This window comes from Schistocerca nitens, chromosome 9 (assembly GCF_023898315.1).
Source record: "Schistocerca nitens isolate TAMUIC-IGC-003100 chromosome 9, iqSchNite1.1, whole genome shotgun sequence".
Classification (NCBI taxonomy): domain Eukaryota; kingdom Metazoa; phylum Arthropoda; class Insecta; order Orthoptera; family Acrididae; genus Schistocerca; species Schistocerca nitens.
Genome location: NC_064622.1, coordinates 100,293,118 through 100,309,934, shown reverse-complemented (window position 1 = coordinate 100,309,934; position 16,817 = coordinate 100,293,118). Strand labels below are relative to the sequence as shown.

Genomic DNA, 16,817 nt, shown 5'->3' with positions numbered 1-16,817 from the left:
GCCATAGATCATTTAACATGTTAGATCGTAATGATGTGGAATGAGTCATTTACATCGCGAATTAATTTGTACATACATTTACATTCTGAACATTTCTATGAGATTTTTTTCCCACAAAGAAAAAAGATATGCGGATGAGTTAGCAACTCCTACCCAGCATCTTCTACACATTACAGTAATAGAAATTCTTCTATGGAATAGGAGGAGTTGTTAAGTAGAAACTCTCTCAGTTTGTTACAAATTTTTCTTTGCTTTCTGTCAGACATTTTATATCACTGGGTAAGTGATCACTAATTTTTGTTGCAGCACCGGCACCCCTTTATGTTAGAAACAACCTTAACATGAAATTTCATTTTTCCTTCTGGTATTATAATTATTTACCTTACCTCACTATTCCTTTTGAACTGTCATGGACTATTTACAACAAACTCTGTGAGAGGATAATGTACTGTGAATCATTAGTCAGAATGCCCAACTCCTTAAACAGCTGCATTCCAGTCCAAGCTGCCAGAAACATCAATTAGGTGTGTGTGAGGTGTGTGATGAGAACTTTGACCAAAAGCCAAATGTGCAACAGTCTTTTTTAGATTAGATTAAATTAGTACTTGTTCCATAGATCATGAATACGACACTTCGTAATGATGTGGAACGTGTCAGGTTAATAAAAGGTTCCCATCTGCAACTCAACATGTCATCTTTACAGTGAGCAGCAAACTTTTTTTCCTAATAGTGTTCACATTCCTATCACGTGAAACGCTGCCATACAAAACACATACATAAAAAAAATTTGGAGTCTCTGAAAGTTTGAATCAGCATTTGTAGATTTTAAATTACTGAAAAACTAGTTTTCTTTGATCTCTTCAATTTCTGCACTAAATATTAAATCAGTAAGTTATTAATGCAAATGGCAATAATTTCCTTCCTATACAATTCAGATTTCAATACAAAATTTTATGAAGTTGGCTTATCTGAATTTCATGTATATTTGCCTGCCAGTTTTGAAAACACTGGAAAATTTGCATATTAAATTATTCCCACATCTGGATATACTTATTAATGTGAGCATCTATTTTAAATTATGAAAGAAAATATATATTTTTAAAAAACTACAGGAGTTTAGTTCTGCCTTAATGAACCATTCATAGATTGGGAACTGAACATTAATTCCATGCAACTGCTCTCACATTTTCATGTAGTTTTCCACTGGCTTTTTTGTCCATGTACTACAATCCCAGATAGGAATTTAGTAGTCTGAAGCACTGCATATTTGGGCTGCAGAAATGGAATCTAAGAATTATCAGAGACATTTCTTCATTTAACACAACTTTTTAATTTTTATCACATAACAAACCAATAGTGAGAAAATATTTTCTTGTTGTTAACTGTATCACATTTTTGCTATAATATTGTATGTTGGCAATATATCAATTAGAGTCTTGCTTGTAGTCTTTGTCCCCTGCCATTATGTTTCTTTACACAGAAAAAGACCTTGACTTCTACTTACAGTTGTTGAAGTTTAGCTATACCCATATGACAATGATATCTTTCCAGAATTTTTTTTTTCTGTAAATTCCAGAAGTGTGTACAACAGCATAACAGTTTTCTGCTTCACACAATGATTAATGAAATGGATTAACATTCACAAAGAACTGGATTCAAGTCCCATCCAATTGCTTTAAGGTAAATGTCAGTAACATTCCTTTGAAAACTGTATGCCTAATTTCCCTCCCCATCCTAGTAATATAAAAACTAGGACTCCGCTTTAAATGTATTTTGTCTTTAACTTTCCTAGCCACCACATTCATTGTCAGTCTTCACAACATATGTTTATCAGCTGACATCCCATTACAGTTGCATGTCATTTTCTTGGCAACCTAACAGTATGGAGTAGAATTATTTAAATCACCTTTTCCAGCTTCTCAAACCTCAAAATAAGAATTCTGTAAATTTTGCCTCATACCATAGTGACCTTGCTGATACACATCTTAATTGGTTCTTGTACAGTAGCAAGTAAAGGTAACCATACAGCATACAACTGAGGCATTGAACACTCGATAAGCACATGAATGAGACAAAAAAATGTTGCAAAGCTTTTGGACAATGTCCTCCTCAGGGTTAAATACGTAAATGGTGGGCACGCAGCCAGACAGTCACGGTCACACTCATACGGAAGAAAGAAAAACTACTTTATCACTGCATATCAGCCCAAAATGGGGGGGGGGGGGGGGGGGTGAGGAGGAGGATTGTGGTGAGTGGAGTAGGTGGGAGGAGAAAGCAGTTAGGGAGGAGAAGGGAGGGTTGGGAGGGAAGAGAGGCTGATGGCCAGGAGGGAGAGGTGGCAAGGGAACTTGATGGAATGTGGCACAAGTAAATTCACTCTAGTGCAGGCAGAGGAAGATGTTTGTGGAACACAATGAAGTGGTGAAGAGAGTTAAAGGCTGGTTGATCGGGGTGGGGATGTCCTTTTGCAAGAAACTATCCCAGCATTTATCATAATCAATTTAAGGGAACTACAGAAAATCTATGTCTCTAAGACCAGGCAGGAACTTGAATCATTGTTCTCCTGAATGCAAGTCCATTGTGCTGTCCATAGCATTATTTCAGTCAGCCATGGCACAAATTTTCATGTGTTACTTAATTTTGTGGTTACAAGAGAAATTTGACAAGCTGTCAACTTTGCAGTGAAAGATTGTGCCTTCTGGTGAAAAACAATACACCAAGTTTGTTACGTAGTGTCCTTTCATGTCAGTTTACTTTTCACAACATTTTTTGGTACAACTTATGTAATGTCGCCACACCCTATACATTTTTCACAGCTGATGTGCAATATGTGTACATAATATACACTAAAAAACTTGTTGGATTTTAGACCATTATAAAGATTTTCTAAATTTATCTTGCAGTTTCAGTTTTTATGAGAAGAATGTTAAAGATGGCACAAACATAAACATCAAACTACACTACAGATAAGGCTGTTACCAAAATATTTACTTTGCATACCCACTCATAAGCTTTGCTAACTCCCAACCAAGCTGGCACATTTCATGCTCTTAGACCTAAGACTATGTTACAGATCATTGTAAAGATGTTAAGGGGAGGGGGGGGGGGGGGCACTGTAAAACTCTAGCCTATTCTTCACTTGTGTTCGTTCCATTCCTGAAATGGAATTCTGGTTGATCTGCAAAATATTACTTTACAGCTGCTACAACATATTGAAAAAACATTTTCCAGCAACACATTTATTTGGATATGAGAATTTATGGACACTTCTAGTCAATAATAGTGAGGTTGCTCCAAGTATCCATACTTCAATCCCAATTTTCAAAGCAACTTTATGCATACATGTATAATGAAGACTTTATTTTATTATGTTCTTTCATAATTCTGGCCAATTTATCAGCAATCAACCTTCCCACACACCATTCACAAACAGAACAGCAAGTGGGAAAATGACAGGTACCCCCACTACAAACCATACGATATCTTGCTGCATATGGAAGTCTATCTATTTGTTTCATTCTGTTGATCCACAAGGCTCCTTTTTTACATCCCAGAAAACATGGCCATCAAATCAAGGAGGTGAAATCAACTTGGCCTTCTTTTCATGCTGGGCGACTAGCTTACACACACTGCTTTTATCATTGTTTTACTTCTAATGTGTATTCACAAACTCAAGTTTCACCCACAGCAACAAATCATTTGTATTCTTCTTAAAATGGTGCTAACATTTGTTTTCACATTTAACGAGTATTCAACAAATGTGCTACCCATCAAGCACAAAGTATTCTTGTAGTTAAATCTTTATGTAACCTGCCAACAGAGCTGAGCGATCAGCTTGTTTGGTGGACTCTGATGTGTAGAATGTTCTCTGTTTCAGATTGCTGCCACCCTCACTGCCCACAAAGTTGTGACATAGTAACTGCTTGATGAACTGTTGTGTTGCCTTTGGGAGGGGATGATTAATTGATTAACAACTGCAGTTGTACTTATATTCAAACATATTACACAATATGAGGCACAAATGTTTTCTAAATGTTTTGTATGTCATTCTTCATCTACTCACCGTGTTGCATATTATCATCCTTAATTTTATATTCCTTGTTATGGATATGGACAGTGTCTGAAGATGACTGTCTCTACAATGCACATTCATGAATCCATGTTACTTCCGTGTCAAAATTTGTATCATAGCAGCTAATCAGTACAAGCCGTGCACACCTCTGACTTGTGAAGTATTGGAAGAGAAACAATAAAACATTCCCCTCTCACATCCTCCATCCCCCCCCCCCCCTGCTCCTCCTCCTCCTCCTCAGAAGCCCTGAGGCAAGTGACCAACATACTCTATGAAAATCACTGCATTTATTATAGACTGGAATTTACTTGACTTTGCAAGGATGCCACTTTGTTGTTTCACCACTCGGGCAGCAGAATTATCACAGTTCATGGACTCTATCTTCTCAGATATTAAGTTCACATTACACTATCTGGATGATGTGCTTGTTTGTAGGATTGTGGAGGAGCATTGGGGTCATGTGAACCACATCTTTGGTAGATTACATATTGCAGCATTGACTGTTAATCCAGTAAGGTGAACTTTGCACAGAGACCAATTTAGTTTCTATGCCATATAGTGTCTGTCTAGGGACTAGTTGTCGACCCCAAGATATTACAAGGTTCCCAGTCGTCCAAGAACTACTGACGTCAAAGCCATTCCCAGTTTTACTAGCTTGCCTTTTTTTTTTTCTGTGGAGGAGAGGGGGGGAATTTGTCCCTCAAATAGCCCAAAAGGCAGCCCTGCTGAATCACTTTAGGTGACTGGAGCAGAAATTCGAGTGGTGTCCAGCACAAAAACCTGTGTTTCAGGCCTTCACCTCGGCTCCAATATCAGCGTTGCTCAATTTTTAAAAAAATCATTGTATGTGTTATTAAGATAAACAACCCGCTGCATACACATTGAGGGGGTTATCTGACACAGAGAGGAAATACTCATTTTATGAGCTTGAAGTGCTGGCAGTTCTTTTTGTACTGGAGAAGTTTCATTATTATATCAAACATACCACTTTTCAACTTGAGACAGATAACCAGGCATTCAGCTGGATCCTGGGAAAACACTAAGAACAAGCGAATAGTGTGATGGGCTACATGGATATTAGCATTTAGGTTTGATTTTGTGCACATTACGGGGACTGAAAATCATGTTGCTGACGGTCTTAGTAGATTGATTAACCAGGAAACAACTGAACAGCGTATGTTACCAAGTATGCCCTCTCACAACTTAATTTAATTCTAATAGACTTTCTGCCATTGTGTGAAGGGATTGGGGAGTATCTAGACCAAGCTGTAGCCATTAAGGTGCTAAGGATCAGCTACATAACAGTGGGTCGGTGCCACCCTATTCACTTAAGGAACATGTGTTGTGCTGTACAGCAAGAGTTGATGGAAATATCATACATATTTCAACACTTTCGTCAATGTCTGGTAGGTGGACATTTTGGTCATTTAAGAACTCAGAAAAATCACAACATGTTTATTTGGAAATGAATGGATAGAGAAATTAATGGTGAAGTAAGAAATTGTCAGATTTGTGCTACGAGTAAGCCAGTGCAAAACACTAGGTACATTTTCTGGCATTCAACCCAGACGCAGTCCCTTTCAAATATTATATGTGGACTTTGTTGAGCTGTTGCCTACGACTTGTAATGGGCACAAGTATATTTTGGTGTTTCTATGTGTTTTCCAGATTTGTTTGGTTATCTCCCACCAAGGGTGCTATTACCGAACTCACGGTGCAGGGTTTGCAACAAATATGTGTTGTATTTAAGCCCAATGGATGTTTACTTTTACTGTCAATTCGCCCCTCAGCAACCTCTTAGGCAAAGCAGATTCATTGCCGGATACAATTAGTGCTGGCATAACTGTACAGCAGTTGAAGGCAGCTAAGGCTAACATCCGTAGTGTGTATTGATAGCAATGTAAGAAATACATTGTAGGGTGGAAGGTAAATCCATATCGGGTGGTGTTCGTTAAGAATTATCAAGCAACAAGTATGGCTATTGACTAGATCATGAAGAAGCCACTACTGCAGTTCAGGAAACCGTTCCAATAATCAATTTCTTGACACCTGTCAAAAGTTCAATTGCTTGGACTGCAGCACAGTGATGTAATTAGGATCATATATCTCAGTTAAAGCTGGTTGCGGCAGGTTAGGGTACCTAAGTTAGCCAGGCCAAAAATTCTGTGCCCTGGAGTTTGTGCCATATGGTACTTGCTGCAAGCATATCTCTCACCTTTTGGCACAGGTCAACTACAGGTTTAATTTGAAAGACCCGCTGGTTTAAGTTGTTGCACACAGGGCAAACAGGTGATATCCTGTTGTTTTGGTCATAGGACATGTGGAGCTCCGGTGGTGGCACGGAAGCGGAAAGTTGTTGAGAGTGTGCTTTGGTGGGTTGTGCTGTGGGCCACCTTGAGGTGGTTGTGCTGGCTTTTCATTTCCTTTAAGGGAATTCTTTGGACTTGTGTTCAAATGTTAATGTGGTTTTAAGTGTTGCAAGGATCAGTTGGGCAGCTACTGAATTCGCTTGGGTTGTTGCAGTTGTGATTAAATTTTCATGTATTTTTAAGTGCTGCACAGATTAGCTGGAAGCCACTATGATTGTTAGCTTCTTAGCTGTTTGTGGATTACATTTACCAGCAGTTTTAGATGCTGCTCGGATCAGCTGGGTAGCTGTTGAATTCATTTGTTGTCTTTGCAGTTGCTGATTGAATATTCATGAGTTTTAAGTGCTGCATAGATCAGCTGGGTATCCATTGTGTTCGTCTGTATTGTAGCTGTATGTCATTTAAATTTACCAGTGGTTTTAGGTGCTGCTGCAATCAGTTGGACTGCTGTTGAGTTCATTTGAGTTGTACTTATTGACTGAATTTTCATGGGTTTTACATACTGCACAGATTAGCCAAGCAACTGCTGGCAGGGTTGATGATGCCACATATTCTGCTTGTTATATATTAATGTGAATTTAATTGCTAGGTAGCTCAAGCTAACAGCTTTGGAGTTGATTAGTGAGGCTACAGGTTGACACTGGTGGTCCTCAAGGTAGTCGTGAATTGAAGGGAGCTAATGCCAATACTTACCATTTCTGTTAAGGCCACAGTAGTAATAAGCATTGGACCGCACGTACTTTATACTTCAGGGATTATGAAATTGTCCCTTATTAGCATACTGAAATCCATTTGCATTGGAAGGCCTGGATGATAAGTGTAGAATGCTGTGACAAGTATATCCTTCACCCTTGCATATGTCTGTCTGCAATTAGTGTGTCTCCTAGTGGGCCAAGTGGGGTGTCGGTACTGGTCACTTATTTGGTTGTTGAGATAAGTGGTTGTTAAGGTATTGTAACTGGGGTAATTCCCCAGCTCTCCACAAAATAATGGCTCATGGGATTGAGGTGCAAATGCTATGAATGTGGAAAATGTGCTCAAACTGCAAAAATGAGCCATCAGAACAATAAGCAAGAGTCAAAAAAGGGCCCACTGAATTGAGCTATTCAAAAAATGGGGTATTCTGGCAGTTCCAAGTGAATACATATTTCAAACCGAAGTTTTTTTAATAGAAGCAATATGCAGCAACAGCTCCATACATGATCATCAAACCAGATAAAGTGATTGCTTTTACCTAGACAGAATGAATGGAGCAAAGGGTCAAACCACTCTGTTTTACCAAGGATTCAAGATATATAATAAACTATCAACAGTGAACAAAGACAAAAGGAACTCTACAAATTTAAAACATATCTTAAAGGATACTTACTAAAAATAGTTTTTAATCCATTAAAGAATTTATGTATCATAAAATTATTACAAATAAATAATTAAATTGACCAATTACAATGTAGACAAAGACGACTGAGTAAATGCATAAGCAACACAAAAAATTTTAATTTGTAATTTACTCCCCACAATCTAAAGCCAAAGTATTTTATCGGAGGAGTATTATGATTCATTTCTCTTGTTTGAAGCCCATTCTTTCTGCCTTATATAATTCAGTGATCAATCATGTTTATTTTTTTGTATAATGAATTTCTCATGTATATTCTGTTTTATCCATTATCTTACACGCCTCTGTTATAAATGATGCATATAAGTGTGTGTGTAATGACAATGTCCATATAAAGAAATTTGTCTACAGACAAACGAACAAATTTAAATATATAAACGAACAAAAAAAGGAGATTGTGGGACACATCGGCAAGCAGAGCTGAACACGACATCCATGGGAGAAAAGAAACAGCATACAAACTAATGAAACATTTCAACAAAGAAGAAAGAGATACTGTAAATCTAAATGTAATACAACCGTCTGACTATGTTTCACATTATAAAGAACTCTGGTACAAACCAGAAATTAAAGAAGCAAATAAAAACGAACAACTGCAAGGAACAGACTACACTGATCTGACAGGGTGGAAGACAATTTAAAATAAATGAAAAACCAAAAATTACCAGGACTAGATGGAATAAATACCAAACCGATTAAAAACACAGAGAATGTCTCATAGAATTAAGTATACTACACCTCTGACAGGTGCTGGGTAAAATATGAGGTATCAAAAGAATAGAAAATAGCTAAGGTCATTTCAATATGTAAGAAAGATGAAAGAAGTAACTCAGCCACCAACAGGGGCACAAGTAATCAGAACATTGCTTATAAAATCTATACAGCAAAATAATAAATGAAACATTCTAAAGTATCACTGGTGTGATCTTAGTGGAGGAACACGCAGGTTTCTAGATGGGGAGATCATGTATACAGGACATTTTTGCACTGAAAAAGGTAATTGAAGAGAGATGAGAATTTAATCTGGAAATTCACCTTGAATTTGTTCAAAAATGGTTCAAATGGCTCTGAGCACTATGGGACTTAACATCTGAGGTCATCAGTCCCCTAGAACTTAGAACTACTTAAACCTAACTAACCTAAGGATATCACACACATCCATGGCCGAGACAGGATTCAAACCTGCGACCGTAGCGGTCGCGCGGTTCCAAACTGAACTGCATTTGTGTATTATGAAAAAGCATGTGACAGAATTTACAGAGACAAGCTATGAGCAATAATGGGAAACCCTAAACACATGATCCAAGTCGCAAAAAGCCTGTATGTGAACATCAGAATTAGCACTGACACGAGTAAAGTGATAACATCTGAAATACAAACAAATTGAAGAGTACAATTATGGTGTAGCTTGTCACCAAAATTATTCAGTATCTAGCATATATATATATGATTATAATAGAGGGAAACATTCCACGTGGGAAAAATATATCTAAAAACAAAGACGATGTGACTTACCAAATGAAAGTGCTGGCAGGTCGACAGGTGTCTGTCGACCTGCCAGCACTTTCATTTGGTAAGTCACTTCATCTTTGTTTTTATATATATATATATATATATATATATATATATATATATATATATATATATATATTTTCTGTTCCCACTGCAGCCACAGTAGTCCACAACCCCACAGCGACTACCGCAGTCCATTTCACCCTTCCGCCACCCCACACCGACCACTCCTTCAGGGTTATTGTGCATTTCGGACCCCCCCCCCCCCTTGGGGAACGTATCACATGAAACAAGTGTAACCCCTATGCTTGTGTGGTAGAGTAATGGTGGAGTACGCATACGTGGAGAACTTGTTTGCGCAGCAACCTCTGACATTGTGTAGCTGAGGCGGAATAAGGGGAACCAGCCTGCATTCGCCAAGGCAGATGGAAAACCGCCTAAAAACCATCCACAGACTGGCTGGCTCACCGGACCTTGACATAAGCCCGCTGGGCGGATTCGTGTCCGGGACCAGGCGCTTCTTCGAAGTCCGGAAAGCCGTGCGTTAGACTGCATGGCTAACTGGGCAGACTTATCAGGTATAAATAATGGGATGAATAAATATATTAACACGATGTTATTTGCCAACGTTCAAGTTGTTATACAAGACAGAACAGTAAACAAATAACTTTATGCTAAGCCTGCTGATTCTCTTTCGGTTTATGGGTTTGTTTAGAAACAAATATTGGATACACAGGAATGTTCAATACTAGTTTCCGCTTGATCCCAAATACTATCAGCAGTCTTTTGGCATTTATGGCCAAAACCGAGATAAAACAAAAATTTCAGTCGGGGGGGGGGGGGGGGGGGGGGTCCAATACATAACTTTAGTCTGAGCCCTGCAGCCAGGCGACTAGCGCGAGTTTTGGTGTTCTCGTAAAGATAAGTCATTTTAGATTATAAAACATATAGATTAGTACTGAATACGTGGTAAATAATTGTATTAGTGTGCCGTTTAAGTCTACCATTAAAGGTTTCATTTTTCTTTACGTAATATAGCAGAAAACACGAAAAGACCGTACAGTCGTATTTTCTGTTTACGTTCTGCTGAAGCAAATCTATAGAATTTCGTTTAGTTGTTCCTTGCTCTCTCCAGCAATTTAACTTAGCGTACCTCTTCATTATTTAACTAGCATTTCCGGAAAGTAGCGTAAAGTTTAAGTTGTTGTTTCAGAAACTTTGCACTTTTGTTTTTGTTCACACACAGTTGTGTAAACAGTTGCGTATAGGCCAAATTTGTGTAACCATATTTTCGTGTTTATCTGTAATTTAACTGACTTATTCTTAATAAACTATTACGTTTATCATGAGTGAAAAGTGCTTGACTTGCCGTAGAATTGTTAGGTCGGGGCTTTGGTGTGATGGGTGCTGTAGTTTTTTCCATGTGGGTGACTGTAGTGGCGTGGGGATAGGGGAAGTAAATGAGACTCATCAGTGGTTTTGTAGGATTTGTAGTAGAGATAGGAAGATACTAGAACAGGAGGGGAAAATTGCCGCCCTTCAGGCTGAGTTAGACAAGGCCAGGGGAGATCTTGACAGGTTAAGGAGGGAGAAGGGTAAAGAGAGGTGGGAAGTGGCAACAGGCAACAGGAGGAACAGGCCTAGAACTTTGTCTGACAGCTTTATGGTGAATGTGGAAAATAGATTTGACCTGTTGCTTCAGTTAGAAGCTGGTGAGCCTCAAGCAGTTGCAGGTGTAGACAGGGCACAACAAACTTTCAGCAGCAAATTGAAAAGTAAGAATGTAGGGAAATCAGTAAAGAGAAAGAAAGTGTTGTTGTTAGGTAGTTCCCATGGAAGAGGTGTTGGCCAACTTTTGCAGGATGAACTAGGATCAGAATACCAGGTCACCAATTTTTTTAAACCTAGTGCTGGTCTGGAGCAGGTGACAGAGGATTTAGGATCACTTTGCAAAGATTTCACTAAGGAAGACACCGTGGTTATAGTGGGTGGGGCAGGTAACAGTATTGACAGAGATCCTGGGTACAGTATAGAGTGTGACCTGGCGAAGATTGCATCAGCATCAAAGCATACTAGTGTTGAGTTTGTATCTGTTCTTGGGCGCCATGACCGACCTCATTTGAACTCTTCTGTCAAGAGAGTTAATTTGGAGCTGGAACGGCTGCTCATGTGGGGTGCGGGGTCACACATTGGTGTGGTTCCTGTTGATTCTCTCAGTAGGTGGGATTATACTAGGCATGGCCTTCACCTCAACAGGAAGGGGAAGGGTAAATTGGCTGGGGAAATAGCAGGAAAATTCAAGGGGGGAGGCACTGTCATGAGTGGTAAAATACCAGTGGTTATAGGATTCAGAAAAGACCCTTTTTTAGGGTAGGGAGGACAGAAAGAAAGCAAATTTTAAGAGAGGTTAGAACTGAGACAAATCTTCAGTTTGAGAAAGAAATCAAAAAACATAATTCCAGATTATTACATCAGCATAAACAGCCATTGGTTAAGAATTTTCAACTGTCAGCAGATATTTTAACTCCACCCAATTTTAACTCAGTCAATGAGAAATGTCAGCTATCTTTATTGCATCAAAATATTCGAGGACTGAGAAATAAAATTAATGAATTAACTATCTGCATAGATGAATTAGAGTCTTCAAACCCAGCTGACATAATCTGCCTCTCTGAACATCATGTGACCACTGGTATAGAACTTTTAAGTGTTGCAGGGTTTAGGTTAGCATCTCACTTTTGTAGATCAGAAATGGAGAAAGGAGGAGTTGCCACATTCATCAGGAACTGTCATAAATTTAAGAACATAGACATTCATAAATTTTGCCTAGAACAGCATATGGAAGCATGTGCAACAGAATTAGAATTTCACAAAAAATCCTTCATCATATTAAGTGTATATCGAGCACCTGCAGGTAACTTTAATCTGTTTGTCAACCACCTTGAAGCTGTACTGGCCCATTTAACAACCAAAAACAAAGAAATAGTGGTTGCTGGTGATTTCAATGTAGATTTCCTTAAAGACTCTCCCAATAAGAACTTGTTTGAGTTAGTAACACTATCATTCAACTTAATTCCCACAGTAAAGTTCCCCACTAGGATAGCCACTTGCTCACAAACAGCCATAGATAATATCTTTATAGAAAAGTCCAATGAACAAAATTATATTACAAAACCAATAGTCAATGGCCTCTCACACCATGACATGCAGTTCCTTCTGTTAAATGTTAATACTGAACAGGATATAAAATCTGTTAAATCTGAGCTCAAAAGGGTAATCAGTAAGACAAAAATTGATTATTTTAGGACACTCCTCAGAGACATTCACTGGACTGATGTTTACAGCGTTCATGGCATGAATGAAAAATATAACATTTTTGCTAATAAAGTGCTTACCTTATTCGAACACTGCTTTCCCCCAAAACTTACCAAGGTTAGAGCAAAGTCTACAAAGAAGCCATGGATTACTCGAGGAATAGGGGTATCTTGTAAAACAAAAAGAAAACTGTATCTGTCACTCCGAAACATTTCCAATGTTGATGCTATAGCACATTATAAGAAATACTGCAAAATATTAAAGACTGTAATACGGATGTCAAAGCAAATATATTACAAGGAAAAGATAGTCATATCAGATAACAAAATAAAGACAATATGGGATATAGTGAAGGAGGAGACCGGTAGAACCAGACATGAAGAGGAACAAATAGCATTAAGAGTAAATGATACATTGGTGACAGATGTGTATAGTGTTGCAGAACTTTTTAACAAGCATTTTATAACTGTTACTGAAAAGATGGGGTTGTCAGGTTCGGTAGATGCTGCTATGGATTACCTTAGACCAGACATTTCAAGTAACTTCCTTAATATGAATTTGACCCTCACTACCCCAACAGAAATAATGTCCATCATAAAATCTTTAAAATCAAAAACATCTAGTGGGTATGATGAAATATCAACAAAGTTAATTAAAGAATGTGATTCTGAGCTAAGTAACATATTAAGCTATCTGTGTAACCAGTCGTTTATTAGTGGAATATTTCCTGAATGGCTGAAATATGCTGAAGTTAACCCACTGTTTAAGAAGGGAGATAAAGAAATAGCATCAAATTTCCGTCCAATTTCACTGTTGCCAGCATTCTCAAAAATTTTCGAAAAAGTAATGTACAGTCGTCTTTATAACCATCTTATCTCAATTAACATACTGTCAAAGTCACAGTTTGGATTTCTAAAAGGTTCTGATATTCAGAAGGCTATCTACACTTACAGTGAAAATGTGCTTAATTCATTAGACAAAAAATTGCAGGCAACTGGTATATTTTGTGATCTGTCAAAGGCATTTGACTGTGTAAATCACAATATCCTTTTAAGTAAACTATAATATTATAGTATAACAGGAAATGCTGCAAAATGGTTCAAATCTTATATCTCTGGCAGGAAACAAAGGGTGTTATTAGGAAAGAGACATGTATCAAGCTATCAGGCCTCATCCAACTGGGAACTAATTACATGTGGGGGTCCCACAAGGTTCCATTTTGGGCCCCTTACTTTTTCTTGTGTATATCAATGACCTTTCATCAGTAACATTACCAGATGCCAAGTTTGTTTTGTTTGCCGATGATACAAACATTGCAATAAATAGCAAGTCAAATGTAGTCTTAGAAAGATCAGCCAATAAAATATTTGTGGACATTAATCACTGGTTCCTAGCCAATTCTTTGTCACTAAACTTTGAAAAACACACTACATGCAGTTCAGAACTTGTAAGGGGTGTCCCAAGAGTATATGTCTAACATACGATGACAAGAAGATAGAAGAAGTGGACAGTGTTAAATTCTTGGGATTACAGCTTGATAATAAATTCAACTGGGAGGAGCACACCACAGAACTGCTGAAGCGCCTTAACAAATCTCTGTTTGCAATGCGAATTTTGTCAGACATAGGGGATATAAAAATGAAAAAGCTGGCATACTATGCTTACTTTCATTCCATAATGTCATATGGGATTATTTTTTGGGGTAATTCATCAAGCCAAGCTAAAGTTTTCCGGGCACAAAAACGTGCAGTGAGAGTTATATGTGGTGTGAACTCAAGAACATCCTGCAGGAGTCTGTTTAGGGAACTAGGGATACTAACTACTGCTTCCCAATATATTTATTCCTTAATGAAATTTGTCATTAAAAATATATCACTTTTTCAAACCAACAGCTCAATTCATGGAATCAGTACTAGAAATAAGAATAATCTTCACAAGGATTTAAAGTCACTTAGTCTTGTACAAAAAGGTGTGCATTATTCAGGAACACACATTTTCAATAACTTGCCAGCAGCCATAAAAAGCTTAACAACCAATGAAATTCAGTTTAAGAGAAGCCTAAAGGATTTATTGGTGGCCAACTCCTTCTACTCCATTGATGAATTTATTAGTAAAACCAACTGATTTGTATATAAGTACAACATAACTTCTGCACAATTTCAGTGCAGTAATGTGTTCATTGAAAATAAGTATCACAGTAGTTGTATTACCTTATAAATAAATAAAAAACTTTATTTTAAATTCAGTGCATTAGTATTTGTAAAATGACTCTTAGTGTTCATTAAAAAATGACGATCATTCCACTTGGGACCTGTGGAATGGTACATTAGCTTATTTGTTTTAGTTGTAAATATTTGTCATGTATTGTTGTTTTTCTGACATGTTCCACATCCTGGAGGACCTCCTTACTACGGATCAATTGGAATGAAAGTAAATCTAATCTAATCTGAGCAAGTGTCGAGATATACTGTGTAGTAGTAGTAGTAGTAGTAGTAGTAGTAGTAAATTTTAATTATTTGTCCATATAAATCTCTTTCTCAGTTCATATATAATACACGTGAATTGTAAACATAAACTGAGGTTTTCGGGAATGTGTTATATTGTGCAGTGTTGTATCGGCAGCTGTAAGGCTAAGCTTTGTAGAATTATTGGCCACAATATCATCGTTCACAACTAACAGTTCCCAAATTTCGTTACACATTTTAGTGTAATGGGCATACTTTGAAACGCTTCGTACGTTTGCAGCGATTTTCGGGCTACAGTTCAAATATATCTCTTCCAAGTAAATATACAGCGAAATTTGGGAACTGTTAGTTGTGATCAAGGATATTGTACCCAATATTTCTAAACAGCTGATTTCGTGGCCCCTTTTTACACCACCACGCTAAAGAAAAGCCTTACAGCTTCAGTATATGTATTCAACACCCATTTTACAAAAACGACGTAAAGTCTTGATGCACAACAGGTGCAAGTCCGCTTGGTGTGGCTATCGATCGAACATAATATAACATACAAACGGGCGGTATTGCATGCGAGCGATTGCCTGTCCCACCGATTACAAGAACATATTTGTTCACTTACAAAGAAGACATATGGATTAGAGCCACACCTCCATATTTCACTGTCGAATTAAGCCGGACGTGTATCATTACATAGCAGCAGGGTATCACTATTGATTACTGACAGACGGGACGGCGTCCTGGGCTCCGCTCGCGAACCTCACCGAAGACAGCCGAAGAGTTACGAGTCGCGCAGTCTGGTGGCGACAGCGCACCTGGAATCAATGTAGCTGGCCTGCGATGTTGTACCATACCTAATGCGTGTGGAGAGACGTTCATGGGTTTCCATACTATATTCAGTCCCAGATCTACGATATTTCCGAAACGGAGCGTTTGAGATGGTACATCAAAAATTATTTTAAAAATCGATTTTTTCAAAATATTTTCGTTTTATTGCGCACATCTTTCTGAAGAGTTTGCTGTATAAAACAGCTATGATCGAGGAAATGTTAGTCATGTCATTTGGTCTTAAGTGTGCCAAAGTGCAGTGCCACGGCTCTTCACACGATATTCTTCTATCGCACGACACTCTTATTTCGCTCTGTGGAATTCAAACGTTCATATTTCGTAATGGAAGCCATCAAACCTACATTCAGGACAGTGGAAATTAAAATATCCTCTGTGGTGCCTCTCCTGCTGCCAGTCAACCGGTTTGACATCCTACCACCCCTTTAAAAAAATAATAAAAAAAGAAACCTCACGATCACTCTTTATTGTCTGTTAGCTAATCTCTTTTGTGTGACATAAAATTAAATATAAGAAACATAAAACCAGTAAAGACAAGAGACAAGCAAGACAGTACACATTTCTTCAATCTTTAGGTCGTTGTCCAGTAGTGTAAAAGCTGTTAATACAAACCGTACCCAAGAGAAGTGCAGTGCCGGCCGATGTGGCCGAGCAGTTCTAGGCGTGTCAGTCTACAACCGCGCGAAAGCTACGGTCGCAGGTTGGAACTTGCCTCGGGCATGGATGTGTGTGATGTCCTTAGGGTAGTTGGGTTTAAGTAGTTCTAAGTTCTATGGGACTGATGACCTCAGATGTTAAGTCCCATAGTGCTCAGAACCATTTGAACTAATGTGGTTTCTCGATATGAT

The 16,817-nt window shown here is 38.1% G+C and overlaps 1 protein-coding gene across 2 annotated transcripts in view; it reads right to left on the bottom strand.

The window, feature by feature from the left end:
- The window catches only part of LOC126203058 (uncharacterized), a 30,452-nt gene extending 14,543 nt beyond the window's left edge, over positions 1-15,909 (bottom strand). The window contains exon 1 of one of the 2 annotated variants that reach the window (XR_007540222.1): positions 15,746-15,887. Coding sequence is in view for 1 of the 2 variants with exons in the window: in XM_049937296.1 (XP_049793253.1) it covers positions 15,774-15,779 (6 nt within the window). In the remaining variant the exon portion in view is untranslated. Of the gene's footprint in view, positions 1-15,745 lie in introns of both variants that reach the window. The other variant, XM_049937296.1, reaches the window with a different exon arrangement.
- Between the last annotated feature and the right edge of the window lie 908 nt (positions 15,910-16,817).